Source organism: Gadus macrocephalus, chromosome 7, assembly GCF_031168955.1.
Source record: "Gadus macrocephalus chromosome 7, ASM3116895v1".
NCBI lineage: Eukaryota > Metazoa > Chordata > Actinopteri > Gadiformes > Gadidae > Gadus > Gadus macrocephalus.
Window position 1 is genome coordinate 6,552,668 of NC_082388.1, and position 17,125 is coordinate 6,569,792.

The 17,125-nt window shown below is 45.6% G+C and overlaps 2 protein-coding genes across 2 annotated transcripts in view; both read right to left on the reverse strand.

The window, feature by feature from the left end:
• The window catches only part of LOC132460732 (transcription factor 15-like), a 271,512-nt gene that overhangs the window by 6,554 nt on the left and 247,833 nt on the right, over positions 1-17,125 (reverse strand). The gene's annotated exons all lie outside the window — the stretch shown is intronic.
• Positions 2,978-17,125, reverse strand: part of LOC132461169 (inositol polyphosphate-4-phosphatase type I A-like) — a 52,452-nt gene continuing 38,304 nt past the window's right edge. Inside the window, exons 11-17 of the mRNA XM_060056213.1 lie at positions 14,471-15,028; positions 13,982-14,049; positions 13,396-13,595; positions 12,180-12,277; positions 11,896-12,008; positions 11,507-11,661; positions 2,978-8,123 (exon numbers count right to left, since the gene is read on the reverse strand). Coding sequence (XP_059912196.1) covers positions 7,943-8,123; positions 11,507-11,661; positions 11,896-12,008; positions 12,180-12,277; positions 13,396-13,595; positions 13,982-14,049; positions 14,471-15,028 — 1,373 coding nt within the window. The 3' untranslated portion in view covers positions 2,978-7,942. The remainder of the gene's footprint in view (positions 8,124-11,506; positions 11,662-11,895; positions 12,009-12,179; positions 12,278-13,395; positions 13,596-13,981; positions 14,050-14,470; positions 15,029-17,125) is intronic.

The window sequence follows — 17,125 nt, forward strand, 5'->3', positions numbered from 1 at the left end:
TGCATCGAGTAAGGCCATACAATCATGATTGAATTCGTTTTTATTTTAATATCAGAAATTGACAGGTAATATTATTTGCACAAGACCAGAGAATAACTAAAGAAAAAAATCGAAACCGCCTAAAAAAATGGATAGGTAAACTTGGAATTCTGATATAAGTACATACATTGAAAACGAACAAAATACAAACTTTCCGATGTCCATATCATAGGGTGATTTGCCTTTTTCAGTCAAAGGCTTAATTTCATCCTGCAGAATCAATCAAAAACAGGTTGATATGGAGAAGCCAAAAGCGTCCAAAAAACTTTTTGACAAAGAAATCTTTATTATTCTAAACATGTTCACTAGTAGCATGTCTCTTGAGGTACATCTAGGCAACACTTAGCAAAGAAGAGCTGTCAATCAATCAATCAACAGGACAGATAAAACAGTGCCTGGACGGTCTCAAACTAAGTCTGTTGTGGTTAATTGAAAGGTCCCATATTACACCACCAGGTTTGAGCCGTTACAAGCCAGGTTTTCAAAACGGCTTGTAACGGCTAATCACACTCACACCTGGTGGTGTAATATGTGACCTTTAACCTCTCATCCCTCTTCAGAGTCAAACTTCTCATTTTTTTAACTGTTACTGTTATTAACTGACTGTTTGACATAATTGCGACAAAAATAACGAAATGCTTGTGACATCTGAAGCGGTTATTTACACAAGGTCTGTAATTTCCCCTCCCCCTCTTAAGAGTAAACTGTAAAAAAAATATACAAATCAATATCTTCAGTGCACGAGTACACAAAAGAAACGCAATGCAAGTCGTCCAATCTTTTTTTGACAGAGATTTCAGAAGGCCACATGATTTGTGCAAAACCCTTACCCTCCTTCCCCCCCTCCCTCCCCCCTCCCTCCCCCACAAAGCCACCAAGTTCAGAAGAAAAAACACACACACACACACACATACACACGGACACACACTCTGACACAGACACAAACTCACACTAACACAAACACTAACAGACTCGCACTCTAACACAGACACACACACACACCCTAATACAGACACACACACACTCACACATTCAGATGCACACACACACACACTCTCAGATTAAGACACACACACACACACACACTCAGACAGACACAAACACACTCTCAGACAGACACACACTCACTCTAACACACACACACTCAGTCAAACAGACGGACAAACACACACACACACACTCTCAGACAGACACACACACTCAATCTAACACAGACACGCAGACACACACACACACACACACACACAATCTGTTAAGAACGAAAAATAAAAAAACAGTTCGGAATCGTCCGATAGGTCCGAACTCCGGCCCTCTCCTCCGGCGGCCAATCAGGTCTCAACCTTGCCGAAGGTGCCGTCAGGGGGGCGGTACTGGCGGGGGAAGGCCTTGAGCTGCAAGGAGTTGAAGGCGTACTTCCTGCAGCCCACGTTCTTCATCGTGTTCTCCCGCCGACAGCCCTCGCTAGGGGGGGGGGAGACAATGGAAAGATAAAGACACAATGGTGGTTGATGTGAATGAATTGAAGTTAAACGGGCAAATACATGGTGGTGAGAGAGAGAGAGAGAGAGAGAGAGAGAGAGAGAGAGAGAGAGAGAGAGAGAGAGAGAGAGAGAGAGAGAGAGAGAGAGAGAGAGAGAGAGAGAGAGAGAGAGAGAGAGAGAGAGAGAGAGAGAGAGAGAGAGAGAGAGAGAGACTACCAACAACGCCTGCAGAGCTGAATTAGGCCAGTATCCACTACTATGTAAAATCCAAAAACGATCAATTCAATATTGGCTACATCTTAAACAAAGTGGCCCCCACTGCTTTCAGCACAAAGCCCTGCAAAGCCAAGAGATTAACAGGAGTCCCCTCACTCAGCTGGTCCTGAGGCTCTGTCCACAGACAGGTTCCCCCTCTGCTCTGCCTCAGGACCAGTCGGAGAACATATCAATTAGACTCAACCAAATTATAACACTTCAGAAACAAACCTACCTCACCCATTGGAACACTAAAACACACACACAGCACAATGCAGTGTTATCTGGCCCTGAATAATAATAATAATAATAATAATAATAATAATAATAATACATTTAATTTAGAGGCGCCTTTCAAGACACCCAAGGTCACCTTACAGAGCATATAGTCATCATAAATAGACAGTACACTTTGGCCCCCTACCTGACCACAGTCACTGATGTTAGACACAGAGTGATCTTAACAAAGTGCAGACTGAGCGCTCACAGCCTGGCCATAGAAACAGGCCGATATAAGAAATCATGACTGCCCAAAGAGGAGCGGCTGTGCCAGCAGTGGGAAGAAGCTGCTGCAGAGACCGAGCAGCACTTCCTCCTACACTGCCCCAAATTCTAAAATGTCAGCAAAATATATTTTACCAATTTCAGCCAAAAACACCCACATTTTATAAACTCCCATCATGTGTAGAACAACTAAAAATATTAATGGGAGAAAAGAGAGCTCCGTCCTCGCAGGACAGTTTATTTCAGTTTGCCACAACATGAGTGAATGATATTCTACACCAAGCCTCACTGTTTTTTTGTTTGTTTTCCATTTTAATGATTATTCATAACCTATAATGTGTTTTATGTAGCTTTTCTTTACATTCATTTAATTTAAAAAAATGTACTATTATTTCTATATATACATCTTTATGTTATGTTATATTGTTATAGGTTTCTAAATGTATATTGTTCTGACGTTCTCTTTTGTTATTACACGTAATAGTTGTAATGTCAAAGCATTACAGTATAATATTATTAGAGAGAGAAAGACGGAGGAAAGAGAGAGAGAGCGAGACAGCGACAGAAAGAGTGAGAGACAGACAGATAGATACAGAGAGAGAGAGAGAGAGAGACATAGAGAACGACAGAGGAGAGAGAGACAGACAGAGAGAGACAGAGAGAGAGAAATATTTCTTTCAAAATAACCAAAGACTATCAAAACTAGAAATCAATGCTTTATTTAGTTTTCCATCCAATGGTAGTATGACACACTTTTAATACCCCGAAGTACTTAACTTATTGGATTAACAATATACCATTTATGCAATGCAACGTGACATTAATGATACATATGCAATATTAAAGCGAGATAAGGCCATTTTTTTTTCATGATATTTGTTGAGATTCTCTTTACATCCTGACGGCAATCAATAAATCAAAAGATCGGTAAAAAGGAAAAACATTGCATCTTTAACTGTCAAATAAGCCCATCCATTATTGAATTGCGCCCAAATAAAATGATTGGAGGGCCGACCTGTCTGTCAACTAACATACAGGGCTTCCTGCGCTCTCATTAGTTAAGAGACGTCCACAAGGCTGTTGCTAGATAGCGAGCTAAGGCTTAGTTATGGTTCCACATCGATGCATCGCAAGGGGGTTTACGGATCCATTACGTCCTCAGTCCACTGCAAGGGCCGGACGTGCGGCTCCCAAAAGTTGTAACCTTGCGTCGAGGCGACGGGCTGTGATTGGTCCGCTCACTAAAACCCGACCCGGAACCGAAACAGGTTCACGACTGCGTCGAAGCGTCTGCGTGGTCATTGCGTCGTGTCGACATGGTACCATAACCTGAAGTCATGTGTAACGTGTCGGCATAGCATAGGAATAACTCACTATACTAGACTGCAATCTACTGGAAATATTTGGTCAGATATTAGGTCTGTATCTAAAGTGATTATTTGTTAAGTGAAAAAATCAGTCTCCTTCTCATTAAGGGATCCCCGCATCAAGAAATGACATTATGGGTGTTGGGGCCGTGGCTTTGGAGGAGGCGTGGTTTTTGAGGAGGGGCCACGGCTTTGAGGGAAGACCTGAAAGGAGGGGCAGTTGGATACGTTCCAAACCTAGAATACTCCAAAGCTTCGAAACACAATCGTTAGGATTTTGTAAAAAATTTGCGATGTCCTTAAAAGCATTTACTTTTTCGTTGACGCAAACTCTTCGGGAAGCAACCGCCTGATCGCTTTTATGCTAAATAAAACCACTATTCTGCGGCCATACTGAAGGAAGACAGACACACGTCCAAAGTGAACACAATGTGCTGAGAGTGGTGCAAGATCTTGGGGAAATACTGCATTTAGAAACACTTTGAAATCACTGAGGTTAAAGGTCCCATATTACACCACCAGGTGTGAGTGTGATTCATCGTTACAACCCGTTTTGGAAATCTGCCTCTTCTGACATCACAAGTGGGCGTGTCCGCCTAGATGTGTGCTGGTCTACCAGCCTACCCAGTGGACCGTACCAATCGTTGCTCATCTATCCGTCATGCATCAAGGTGGACATGGCCACTTGTGAAAACAGCTTTTAACGGCAAATCACACTCACATCTGGTGGTGTGATATTGGAACTTTAAAGGTTGTATCAGCGATTCTAGGCCGAAACATAAATGATAACATTCATATGATCTTTCGTCACGATCCGCTAGCTGCCGTCCCATAAACAGGCCGTCAAAAAACTCTGTAGGAAGCCTATGCTCAGAGATCGTACACAAAAAACTACTACTACCAGTAGTACTACTAGTACTACCAACCACTCAAAACCAAAATAAATAGTATTCCAAACAATCACCGATAGGGGGTGGGTGTTTTGCGCCTCGTTCATGATAGTTTTTACTGGATGCACGAAACACGGGTGTTTCGTGCAGGGACGGGTGAGCTGGCTCTGTTTTTTTTGGATCTCGCTTCAAATACCAACAGCAGTGACGTCACCCAACATCACTGATGGAACCTTTAACTGAAGTACGTCTTCATCCCAGAGGAGACGTTTCCGATACCGAAAGTGCAGATTTAAAACTTGGACAAAAGCGAAATAGCCTGTTTGGAAGACAACATGATCAGCTCTGAATAAATAAAACCGTGCATGCTCACACACACGCTCACACAGACACACACATGGGCGCGCACACACACACACACACACACACACACACACACACACACACACACACACACACACACACAAGCACATGGGCACATATACATACACGCGAACACACACATACACAACAATTCAATTTCGCAGGCCTCGTCTATCTTTCTATATCTTTCTGTGGAAATCTATCACATCGCTAATAATCCGACCTAACCTAATCAACCAACCATACAATTCTATAAAATCAATCTTATTAGGTGATAACCCAAGGAAGAATTACACAACAACATACTTTTAGAACCAACAAAATAAGTATTGATAAGTACTTAGTAGAACTCAAAGTAATGTTGAAGGACATAGAAGATATTTCTCTTGGTCAATGCAATTGTTTGCAAAGTTATATTTTTGATAACGGCCATGTTTATTATTTTTATCCGTCGCGGTTCATTTATTCGATTTATATATATATTAATATATATATATATATATTATTATATGTATATTAATTAATGCTGATTGTGGTTTATGAGAATTTTACATCAGTGTTGATTGTGTTTATTTTATCATAGTGCTGCTTTCCTGCTATTCTCAATGAATTTTCATCTGGCTAATTAAAGGTTATTGATTGATTAGTTCTCGGATCTTAATCTCTCAGATAAGACAAGGTTTTTAAAAAAAACATCTCTCCGTCTTTAAAGGCGTGACCAAACAGATTGGCACGTAGAATACTTTCCCTGTACCTTAAATGCATATTATTGATTAGAATATATATCATTACAAATATAAAAAAAAAGGAAGAGACATTCGTTGTCTTTCAGTAAAATAAACTCACTCTATTACTTATTATTTCTCAGTCTATAAAGCTTACATCTTATAAATCCATAAAACTGACAACAATGCTAACTGCATAGTGCAGGAAAATAAAACTCTTCTATAAACGCTCTGTGTGCATAAACGATTCAGATGAATAATGACTTTTCACGTTAATATCCTACTTAAATCTTATCCTACATTAAAGTCGCAATTCATTCAGACTCACTTTAAAGCTCAACTTTATGAGTGGCTGCAAAACTTCTCCACTGAAACCTTGCATGAAAATCCCAATTTTTAGAGTAGAAAAAGAGACAAATATTTGGTAACCGCTAGACGGAATACAATCCATTTCCAGAAGAGGGAGTATTCATACCTTGTCATCAATATATCAAGCTACATAACAATACATTCATCACTGACGCGTCAATAAGCTGCAAAGTACAACTGCTGAAATATAAAAATATGTACTCGAAATAGTAGACGAAAAAAAAAAACAGGAGAAAGAAAACATCAGCTCGACTGGAGCTTGAGTTGGTAGCCTAGCATGTATGTACGAGTGCCCGTGCGTTAGCAATAGTGAGCTAGCGAGCTGTGCAATCGAGACGATCTTCAGTGCAAAATCTTGAAACACAAATTATACATTAATAAATGGCGAAAAGTAATCCGACACTGTTTGTATATCTTACTTTTGTCGGGAATCTTAAAACACTAATTAAACGTTAACGAAAGGGTGGCAAATATAACTCGACACGGTTTTGTACGAATACATCTCACTTTTGTCGGAAACAATGTACCTCCACAATATTGACATTAGTAGTGTTATACAGGGAGTGAACATGAGGGAGCGACAGAACATGCAACCGATTCTACGAATCCTTGCAAGTTAATGTGAGTGAGCGAGTGTGTGTATGCATGTTTGTGTTTGTCTTGTACGTGTGCGTGTGTGCGTTTGGGTATGAGTAAGTGAGTGAGTGAAAGACTTTGAGTGCGTATGCGATTGAGTGAATGTGTGTGCGCCAGGAGGAGTCCCCAGTTAAATTCCTCCATCCTCCACCTCCACACATAGGCCCCGCCCACTTCCCCTACACCTTCCCCCTCCCTTTGGATCCAAAACATCGCAAAACATTCTGCTTCGTTGGGCTCTCAGTCTCTCAGGAGTTCGGAGTTAGGTGGAGGGGTCAGCCGTGGTTTCTATGGCAACCAACCCTCCGTCGTTAGGTGGGTGGGATGTGAGGTGCAGCGGAGGCGGGCCAGGGCGTAGGCCTCAACATAGTTTCTTCCGCGTTGGTCTCTTGGCTTCTCAGGAGGAGTTGGGCTCTCTCCGTCTTCCTCCCTCTGTCTGAACCACCCCTAACCCCACCCTAACCTCCTTCCCTCTCCCCACCCCTAACCCCACCCTAACCTCCTTCCCTTTCCCCTAACCCCACCCTAACCTCTGTCACCCTCTCTCTCTCTAACCCCACCCTAACCTCTGTCACCCTCTCTCTCTAACCCACCCTAACCTCTGCCACCCTCTCTCTCTAACCCCACCCTAACCTCTGTCACCCTCTCTCTCTCTCTCTAACCCCACCCTAACCTCTGTCACCCTCTCTCTCTCTCTCGTTGGTCCCTCTTTGAGTTGGGTGGAGGAGTGAGCCGTGGTTGCTATGGCTATGTCGACCTCCAGCCCGTGGTTCGAAAACACAACAACAAACAAACAACAACGCTGTGTCCTTTCGTCTTCGTTTGTCTCTAGGTGGAGGACCGTGGTTGTTATGGCGACCGACCGCCACGACTTTAGGGTGGGGTGTTGGGTGCAGCAGAGCCAGATCAGGAAGTAGGCCTCGACCTCCACCCACTCGGATCCAAAACACCGCAAAAAAAAAATCGTAGCAACGCGTGGTCAATATAGCGTCGGCCCACCCTCTAGGGGGAGCGGACGTAGGCCCCACTGAGGAACACCCCCACTGGTCACCCTCTCTCTCTCATCCCTACCCCTCACCTTTCCAACCCCACCCTAGCCTCCATCACCCTCCACACAACTCTCTCTTGGAGTTGAGTGGAGGAGTGAGCCGGGGTTGCCATGGCTACGTCGACATCCACCTCCGACCCGCGGCTCCAAAACGACGCAACAAAAAACAACAACAACAACAACCGAAGCATTCTTTCTTCCTCGTTGGTCCCTCGGCGGAGGGGCCGTGGTTACTATGGCTACGTCGTCGCTGGGTGGGCGGGGCTTAGGTGCAGCGGAGGCGGGCCAGGACGTAGGCCACGCTGAGGAACACCCAGACCAGCAGCAGGTTGGGGCTGAGGGCGAGCAGCGGGAGGGAGTAGAGCAGGCTGGGGTCCAACCGGAGCTCCCGCTGGGGCAGCACGCCGCTCAGGTTCTTCTGGGTCACGCCCTCCCGGGTGCCCACGCTGGGGGGGGGGGGGGGAGTGCGGAGGATTTGGTGGGGTTAGGGAGTGGGGTTAGGGGTTATGGGGCGGAGTTAGGGGGCGGGGTTAGTGAGAGAGGAAGAGAGAGGGTAGAGTGACCGAGGTTTTGGTGGGGTCAGGGGGGGTGGAGTTAGGGGGGAGGTGTGGGGATAGAGAGAGATAGGGGAGAGGGTGATGGAGGTTAGGTAGGGGTTGGGGTTTGTTTGAGAGTTTCAGAGAGAGTGAGAACGAGAGCGAGAGCGAGAAAGAGTGTGAAAAGGGTTAGGCAGAGGAGATATGGGAGGAGGAGGAGGAGGGAGAGGAGGAGGAGGAGGAGGGAGAGGAGGAGGAGGAGGGAGAGGAAGAGGAAGAGGAGGGAGAGGAGGAGGAGGATAATGACGAAGATGGCAAAAAGAAAAAGGCTGGGCTTGTCGTTTCGATGTTTGGAGCAAAATCACACGCCACAAATATCCCAAAGCACGCCGACAATGAAAAACAGACAAAATAACCGATGGTCGATGATGGTGTGGAAGCAAAGGTCAAAAGTCAGGGCCAAAGAGGGAGGAGGAGGAGGAGGAGGAGAAAAAGAAGAAGAAGAAGACGACGACGAAGACGACGAAGGGGAGAGAGAGAGAGAGAGAAAGTAAGAAGGAGGACACGGAGAGAGAGAAATCAAGTTCAGAGATATGTTCTTTATGTTGATAAAACATATTTGAAGTTAAGATCTACTCATGCATGTGTGTTAGGGAGGAAATAAAGTTTTACAATTTTAATTTGAAAGTAAGTCAACACACAAATGGAGATTGACTCGTGCAAACAAAGGAGAAGGAAAATTATTTTAAAAATAAAAATAAATCGCTGGCACTCTCCGACTGCAAAGGAGATGCTTCATAAATATTTGGCCTGTTAAGTCTTTTGAGACTGTACCTGTGATTAAGTGCTAAACAAATAAAACTGAAATGGAATTTAAATTGTGTTTACATTTTATTGAAACTGAAATTGAAATGGAATGCTTATTAAGTGACGAGAAGGAGGATTTAGCGACTCAGCCACGCCTGGAAGACCCAGCACTGCATTGCAAGGCGATACCAGCGTTCCATGCAGAAACATCGGGAGGACACAAGGAAAGGAGAGGGAAGAGAGGAGACGAGGAGAGGAGGAGACGAGGAGAGGAGATTGGAGTCAGAGGAGAGAGTGACCCATGCAAAGACATCAGGGGGACACAAGGAAAGGAGAGGGAGGAGGGGAGGCGGGGAGGAGAGGGGAGGAGAGGAGGAGATGAGGGATGGCTGAGGTTCCGAGGACGGGGAGAGCCATGCTTGGATGTTGCATGAGGGAGGGGGGGAGGGTATTTTTATTGAGCACAACTATACATGACGGGGGTGGACATTCTGTGTGTGCGTTGTCTTAACACACAGGGGAGGGATTACCAACGGCCATGGTTTGGTGCGGATGGTGTTGCCTGTGGCTTGGTAAATGGTGGATGGACTGCATTTATATAGCGCTTTAATCCAAAGCACTTTACAATATTGGCGGACATTCACCCATTCACGCACACCCTCACACACTGACGGCGGAGTAAGCCACACAAGGCGACAGCCAGCTCGTCATGGAGCAGTCAGGGTGAGCCGCCGTGCTCAGGGACACCTCGACACCCATCTAGTAGGAGCCGGGGATCCAACTAGCAACCTTGCGGTTACCAGCCAACCCGCACTAACTCTTCTGAGCTACTGCCGCCCCATTGGTCACCAGTGTGACACACAAAACTGACAAACAGACGAAGCTAGCTGATCGAGTCGGAGCAAAAATACCGTACTGGGTCTGAATGTTTTAAGGGACAAGTGTCATAATTAAGCTTTGGCTGAAAACACTGTGATGCAAACATTAGATGACTGTCTCAAGCTTGTCTATGTTTCTGTATTTATCCAGATTAAAATAAACCTTAAATAAATAAAAAAGGTTGCCAAGTTTCATTAAAACAGAGTTATGATGATAAGGACGAAGATATTTGGAGTTTGAAAAGATCAAAGTCCTACGTTTTCAAATGTGTAAAATGTTGCTTTCAATTGTACACTACCGTTCAAAAGATTGAGGTCACGTAGAAATGTCCTTATTTTTATAGAAAAGCTAATTTTTTTTCAATGAAGATAACATTAAACTAATCAGAAATACAGCCTAGACATTGTTAATGTGGTAAATGACTATTCTAGCTGGAAACGGCAGACTAGTGGTACATTGTTGAGCTAATCGTGTTCAAAGACTAATTGATTATTAGAAAACCCATGTGCAATTATGTTAGCACAGCTGAAAACTGTTACAAAAGTGTCAGTGTTTCGTGGAAAACAAGAAATTGACTTTTGAATGGTAGGGGGAATTATCTTTGTCAAATAATGGTATTTTTGTTGCGTGACACTCGTTGAACTGATCAAGGAATAGCAGACAAATAGTTGATTTATTGGACATCATCTCTCTCTCAGAGTTAAGAGAAATTAAACAAGACATCCATTTTGTTCCTAAAACCTTTCTTTTACGCCTGAAGGGAGAATACAAAGGATGTGTTTGTGTGTGTGTTTGTGTTTTCATTGACTGTGTGCGTGCACACATGTGTATGTCTGTGTGTGCGTGCGCACGCACGCATGAATGAGAGAGTGAATGTGTGCGAGTGAGTGAGGGAGTGACAGATGAAAGGGCAACAAACCAAGCAAAATGGCAAAGGGTAGCGGGATTGGAATCTCTCTCAGAGAGTTAAGAAGAATTAAACAAGACATCCATTTTGTTCTTGTTTTGTCATGATGTGAAAGGAGAATACAAAGGAGGAATGTGTGTGTGTGTGTGTGTGTGTGTGTGTGTGTGTGTGTGTGTGTGTGTGTGTGTGTGTGTGTGTGTGTGTGTGTGTGTGTGTGTGTGTGTGTGTGTGTGTGTGTGTGTGTGTGTGTGCACGTGTGCAAGTGAGTGGAGCGAGAGATGAAAGGGCAACAAACCAAGCAAAATGAGGTGGCCAGCGGGCTTAGGTAGCATAACTTAGCATAGGCTAGCCGTTGCTGTACCCCCCCCAAAAAAAAAAAACAGGCATCAGCATTGGAGCGGCTCGCTAAAGCTACAAACAAGCTAGGGTCGCGGGCACATGTGAGAGACACACACACGCACACACACACACAGAATATTTTTTCTTTTGATTTATACACAACTTTTAATCAAAAACTTTTTTTTAACGATTATTATTTCTCCGAAAAGATACAGAACTTTAAAAAGCGAAAAAAAAAAATCAATGAAAAGATACATTTCCTCCCAAAATACAAACAACAAACAAAAGTGAGTGTGGGGGCGTGTGTGTGAGGGGGGTGTGTAGGGTACTCTTTCAGGGTTCGGTGGGGGGGGTCACCTACCTGCGCATGCAGTCCAGCGCCTGGGTGAAGAGCTGGGGCGCCATGCGGTGCTCGTGCTGCAGCACCAGACACTGCTCCAGGGTCACCGACATGGCCGTCCGGTCCTTGGCACTCTTACAGCTGGTGAACCGAACGCCGTTCAGCCGCCGGCAGATCTGGGGGGGGGGGGGTGGGGGGGGGGGGGGGAAGTGGTATTCAGTCATGTTGCCAACTCCCTTTTTCCAAATCGAAAAATGATCAGGGAGGTTCCAGCCGAATTGTAAACTGCAATTCATTTACATTTAAGGCATTTAGCAGACGCTTTTATCCAAAGAGACTTACGTGAAACAAGGTTTTTTTTTTGCAACCGACAGACAGACAGACAGACACACACACACACACACACACACCTCGGCCGCCTGCCACAGGATGTCGACGTTCTTGTTCTTCCTGGCGTGGACGTTCTGCGCCAGGAAGCGCAGCAGCTCCGGGAGGCAGGTCTGGGAACGGGACTGGGGGAGGCCTGGACGGGGAGGGGGGGGGGCAGATTAATACATACATTAATCTATGCCAGGTATACGATGTATTAATCTGGCATACATCGTATGCCAGATTAATGTTAAGCTTTCATTATTCAATTGTGTGTGTGTCTGTATCTGTGGGTCTGTCTGTCTGTCTGTCTGTCTGTACTCACAGTCCTCCGGCAGCACCTCTTTGAACTGGCTGTAGTAGGAGTTGAGCCGGGCCAGGCTCTCCAGGTTAAGGGCCTCCTGGAGGGAGGTGTCTCCAAACCTGACACACACACACACACACACACACACACACACACACACACACACACACACACACACACACACACACACACACACACACACACACACACACACACACACACACACACACACACACACACACACACACACACACACGCACGTTATCCAACAGTGCACTCAAAAGATCTTTTCCATTTTCGTTCTTGACAAACGACCCATCAGTCGACCCATTCATCGACTCGTCCAGCTCCAGCCCCGATCGTAGACCAGCGTTTCCATCTCCCCAGCGCTTTCATCTGATCCGCCCGCCTGCTGAGTCGCTGTATCAACGTGGAGGTTTTCTGCCCAGTCACCTCTGCTGGACCCGGCCGTTTGTGTCAGAGACACACACACACACACGTAATGTTGTGCGATGGGGGATGCGTGGTATGTGTTTTTGTCTGTGAGTGCGTTTGTCTGTCTGTGTATCGGTGTGTGTGAGTGTTTGTGTGGCTGTCTGTCTGTTTCTGTGTGTGGACGGGTCTGTCAGTGTGTTTGTGTGGGTGGCTGTGTCTGTCTGTGTGTGTGGCTGTCTGTCTGTCTGTTTGTGTGTGTGTGTGCTTGCGTCTGTATGTCTCTTGTTTTTAGAGACTATGGATAGAGAGGCCTCTGCTGACTTCCCTGCGAGCTGGAAGTTTGTTGACCGCGCAAACAGTAACAGTAGCAGTGAAAATCCAATTCAACTCGAGTGCGTCTAAAATCAAGAACATTTTATTGGTTCATTCAAAATCTAACGAATTAAAACTGAAAATTAACTCAAACTCAAGTAATTCTAACTCAAGTTAATCGAACTCTAGTAAATCTAACTCAAGCCAATCTAACAAAAAATAAAATCAAACTCACGTCAATCAACCTCAAGTCAAGCTAACTCAAAAACGAACAAATCGAGTAAATCTAAATCAATTAAAACAAAATCCAGTGAATCCTAACTCAAGTAAACCCAGATCAGCCCCCCAGACAGACGGACGGACAGAGAGACAGACGGACAGAGAGACAGACAGACAGACAGACGGACGGACAGACAGACAGACGGACAGACGCGCAGCAGACAGACAGACAGACGGACGGACGGACGGACACGCAGACAGACAGACTCACTTCTCGGCCAGCGTCTGCTGCTCGTTGATTCCCACGCTGAACAGAACCGGTTGAACCCGGAGCAGCATGCCGTTCTGGATCTCCCGCGGCAACGCGTCAAACATGGCGCCCGGCAACGGGATGCGGACGTTGAAGCCGTCACGGTTACCGGTGATGACGGGCAGCATGTCGGGGGCGGAGTTTCCCGTCGCCTGGGTAACCTGGGGGCGGGGCATGAGGAGGAGGCGGGCCAAGTGAGCGTCACATCAAGTCACACCAAACTCAATTCAGATCAAACTTAAATAGATCAAACTTAAGTCGAATTCAAGTTAAAATCAAACTCAATTAAATCAAAGTCAGGTTCAATCTAAATCAAACTAAGCTAGTAAAAATCGAAATCAAGATAATCAAACTCGTTGAATCGAAAATCAACAAAATTCAAATAAATCTAATTCCCGAAAATCTAAATCAAGTAATGAAACTCAAATAAATTAGACTCAAGTAAATCAAACTCAGATCAAATTGATATCTTGAGTTCAATACATATTTTTTTCATTTGGTTTGATTTCGATTCTTCCAGACCCGGATTCAGACGCTGGTTCTTTACCTTAAAGGTCACGTTCCTGAGGTCCATGATCCCAACGCTCATGTCCTCTAGCATGGCCAGCTCCTCTCCTGGGGTACACACACACACACACACGTTTAAATTTAGGGCACTTATCCAAAGCGATTTACACCCATTCACACACACATTCACACACCGACGGCGGAGTCGACCCCTCAGTGCAACAGCCAGCCCGTCAGGAACAGTCAGGGTGAGGTGCCTCGCTCAGGGACACCTCGACACTCAGCTAGGAGGAGCCGGGGATCGAACTAGCAACCTTCAGGTTACCAGCTCTACCGCCTGAGCTACTGTTGCCCAAACACAAAAAAACACTTCAATGGTGGATGATGGGGAATGCGTGGCGTGTGTTTTTTTTCTCTGTGTGTGTGTTTGTCTGTCTGTGTATCAGTGTTTGTCTGTGTGTCTTTGTGTCTGTCTGCCTCTGTCTACGTTGGTGTGCGTGTGTCTGTGCGTGTGCTTGCATGGACCCACCGTAGGTGCTTAGCAGAGACTCAAACTGGGCCAGCAGGCCGATGGTGTAGAGTTGCCGCAGGAACCCGTCGTCACGGAGACAGCTCCTCAGCTTGATGATGAAGCCGCAGATGAGTGCGCTGAGCTGGAGCGACACAAACACACAAAACACACACGCAGTCAATACGCAAAACACAAACCCACAACACTGCAGTCCATAAGCACAATCCAACACAAGATACGTGGATGGATGGGATTCCGTGTGTGTGTGACAATGTTTGTGTGTGTGTGTGTGTGACAGTGTGTGTGTGTGTGTGTGCGCGAGACAAAGAGACAGAGAGTGTGTGTATGTGTGTGTGTGTGTGTGTGTGTGTGTGTGTGTGTGTGTGTGTGTGTGTGTGTGTGTGTGTGTGTGTGTGTGTGTGTGATACAGAGTCTGACTAGATGATGAGTGAATGTTAAGTAAAACCCACTTTGCTTTCTGTGTGTTTGTTTGAGTGACAGAGAGAGACACACACAGACACAAAAACACGAACAAACCAGTCCCTCCCAGAAAAACACGATTATGCGATCGCATAATTCAACGCATAATCAGCCAAAGTCTGCATATTCATGCGGGGGCCACATTTTTTCAAATATGCCGCACTTTCACCGCATAAATTGCTGATTTCCGCTCAAAATATGTGGGGCTTGCATGATTTCATAATCCCTGCATTTTCGTTACAAAAAAGTCTTAGCAGAAAGTTGAAAAATGTTGCGTTTACTTCACACAAGAGCAGCCATTTCCCCCTGTTGCCATGGGAACGTTATGAAGTGACGTAATTACGCAATTACGTGACTTGAACGTCATCGAAAAGCTGCGTTTTTCCTCAAGTTCCCGCAATTTGTGCAAGTTCCCGCAATTTCAACGCATAAAATTGCATAAATATGCCGCATATTTCATCGCATTTTTAAGAAAACGTGCTGCATAATCAAGGATTTTTGGCCGCAACAATCACAAAAAACGCCGCATTTTTCTGAAGGGACTGACAAACAGAGAGAGAGATAGAGAGAGCGACAGAGAGAGACAAAGACAAAGAAAGAGTGAGAGAAAGGGTGAGAATGTGTTTGTGAGAGAGGCAGAGAGAGAGAGGCAGAGAGGCAGAGAGGCAGAGAGAGAGAGTGAGAGAGAGATGAAACAGGCCCCCTCTCTCCCCTATAGGTGGATGTCATGATGATATCGTGGTGTCATTACATGAGGGGCTATATTTGGACACACAGTGCTGAGCAACTTCCTCTTGTTGTGTGAGTGGACTGGACGTCTTGTCTCTATGCTGACTGTGTGTGTGTGTGTGTGTGTGTGTGTGTGTGTGTGTGTGTGTGTGTGTGTGTGTGTGTGTGTGTGTGTGTGTGTGTGTGTGTGTGTGTGTGTGTGTGTATATGCATGTCCCTGTGTGTGTGGGGGTTTATGTCCCTTGTGAGGGACCGGCGTGGTCGCCCCACGTATCTGGGATACGGCCAACTGGATATTGCGAGTGTGGGCAAAAATGAGGGCAATGGACTGACGACTAAGAAAAGTGAAGTTTTAATCTCTCAAAAACATTCACAAAAAATAGAGCAACGTTCAAAATGAAAAGGAAATTACTGCATCAGTCAGCAAACCAAACTAAGATAACATAAAATGGCATATCATAACCAAAACATACGTTTCTCGTACTAGCCTCACTTCAAGCCAGCACCACCTTCCGCCAAACACCAAATGAAAAAGCCCTTAAATAGGGCAATGGCAATTGGACCAATCAAGGCCATATGGGCCAGACCATTAGTTGGGGGAACATTTACCTAAAGCTACCTTACCACACTGCCCCCTACCGGGACGGAAGACTAACTTCACACCAGCCTAATCTAATATATGCACACACACACACACACACACACAATATAATAATAAAAATACTAATAATTACTCTAATGTGAGACAGTGAGAAGGGGAAGGATTTCACCTTCTCACATCCCTGTATTAGGTCTGTGTGTGCGTGTCCCCTGCGTATTAATGTCCCTGTGTGTGTGTTTGTTCCCCTTGTGCCAGTGTGCGTGCGTGTATTTGTGTGTTCCTGTGTGCGTCCCTTTTTGTGTATGTACGTCCCTGCATCTGTGTCCTTGTGTGCTTCTTTGTGTGTGTGCTTCTTTGTGTGTGTGTGTGTGTGTGTGTGTTTCTTTGTGTGTGTGTGTGTGTGTGTGTGTGTGTGTGTGTGTGTGTGTGTGTGTGTGTGTGTGTGTGTGTGTGTGTGTGTGTGTGTGTGTGTGTGTGTGTGTGTGTGTGTGTGTGTGCAGGGCCGGCGCTCGGCATAGGCGAGCTAGGCGACCGCCTAGGGCGACAAATGCGTTGGGGGCGCCCTCTGGTGGCGCCCTTAATTAGTCAATTAAAATATACGACGCGAACGGAGAAGGGAGGGGGCGCGGGAGCAATCGCCAGGGCGGCCCAAAACCGTCACCGTAGCACCCCCCCCCCCCCCCCCTCGGAAGACCTGTCCAGGGCGTGTGTGTGTCCATATCTGAGTGTTTGACCCTGTATTTATGTGTGTGTGTCATGTGTAAGTGTTCCTCCTTGTATGTGTTTGTGTCCCTGTGCGTGTGTGTGTGTGTCCCTGTGCGTGTGTGTGTGTGTGTCCCTGTGTGTGTGTGTGTGTGTGTCCC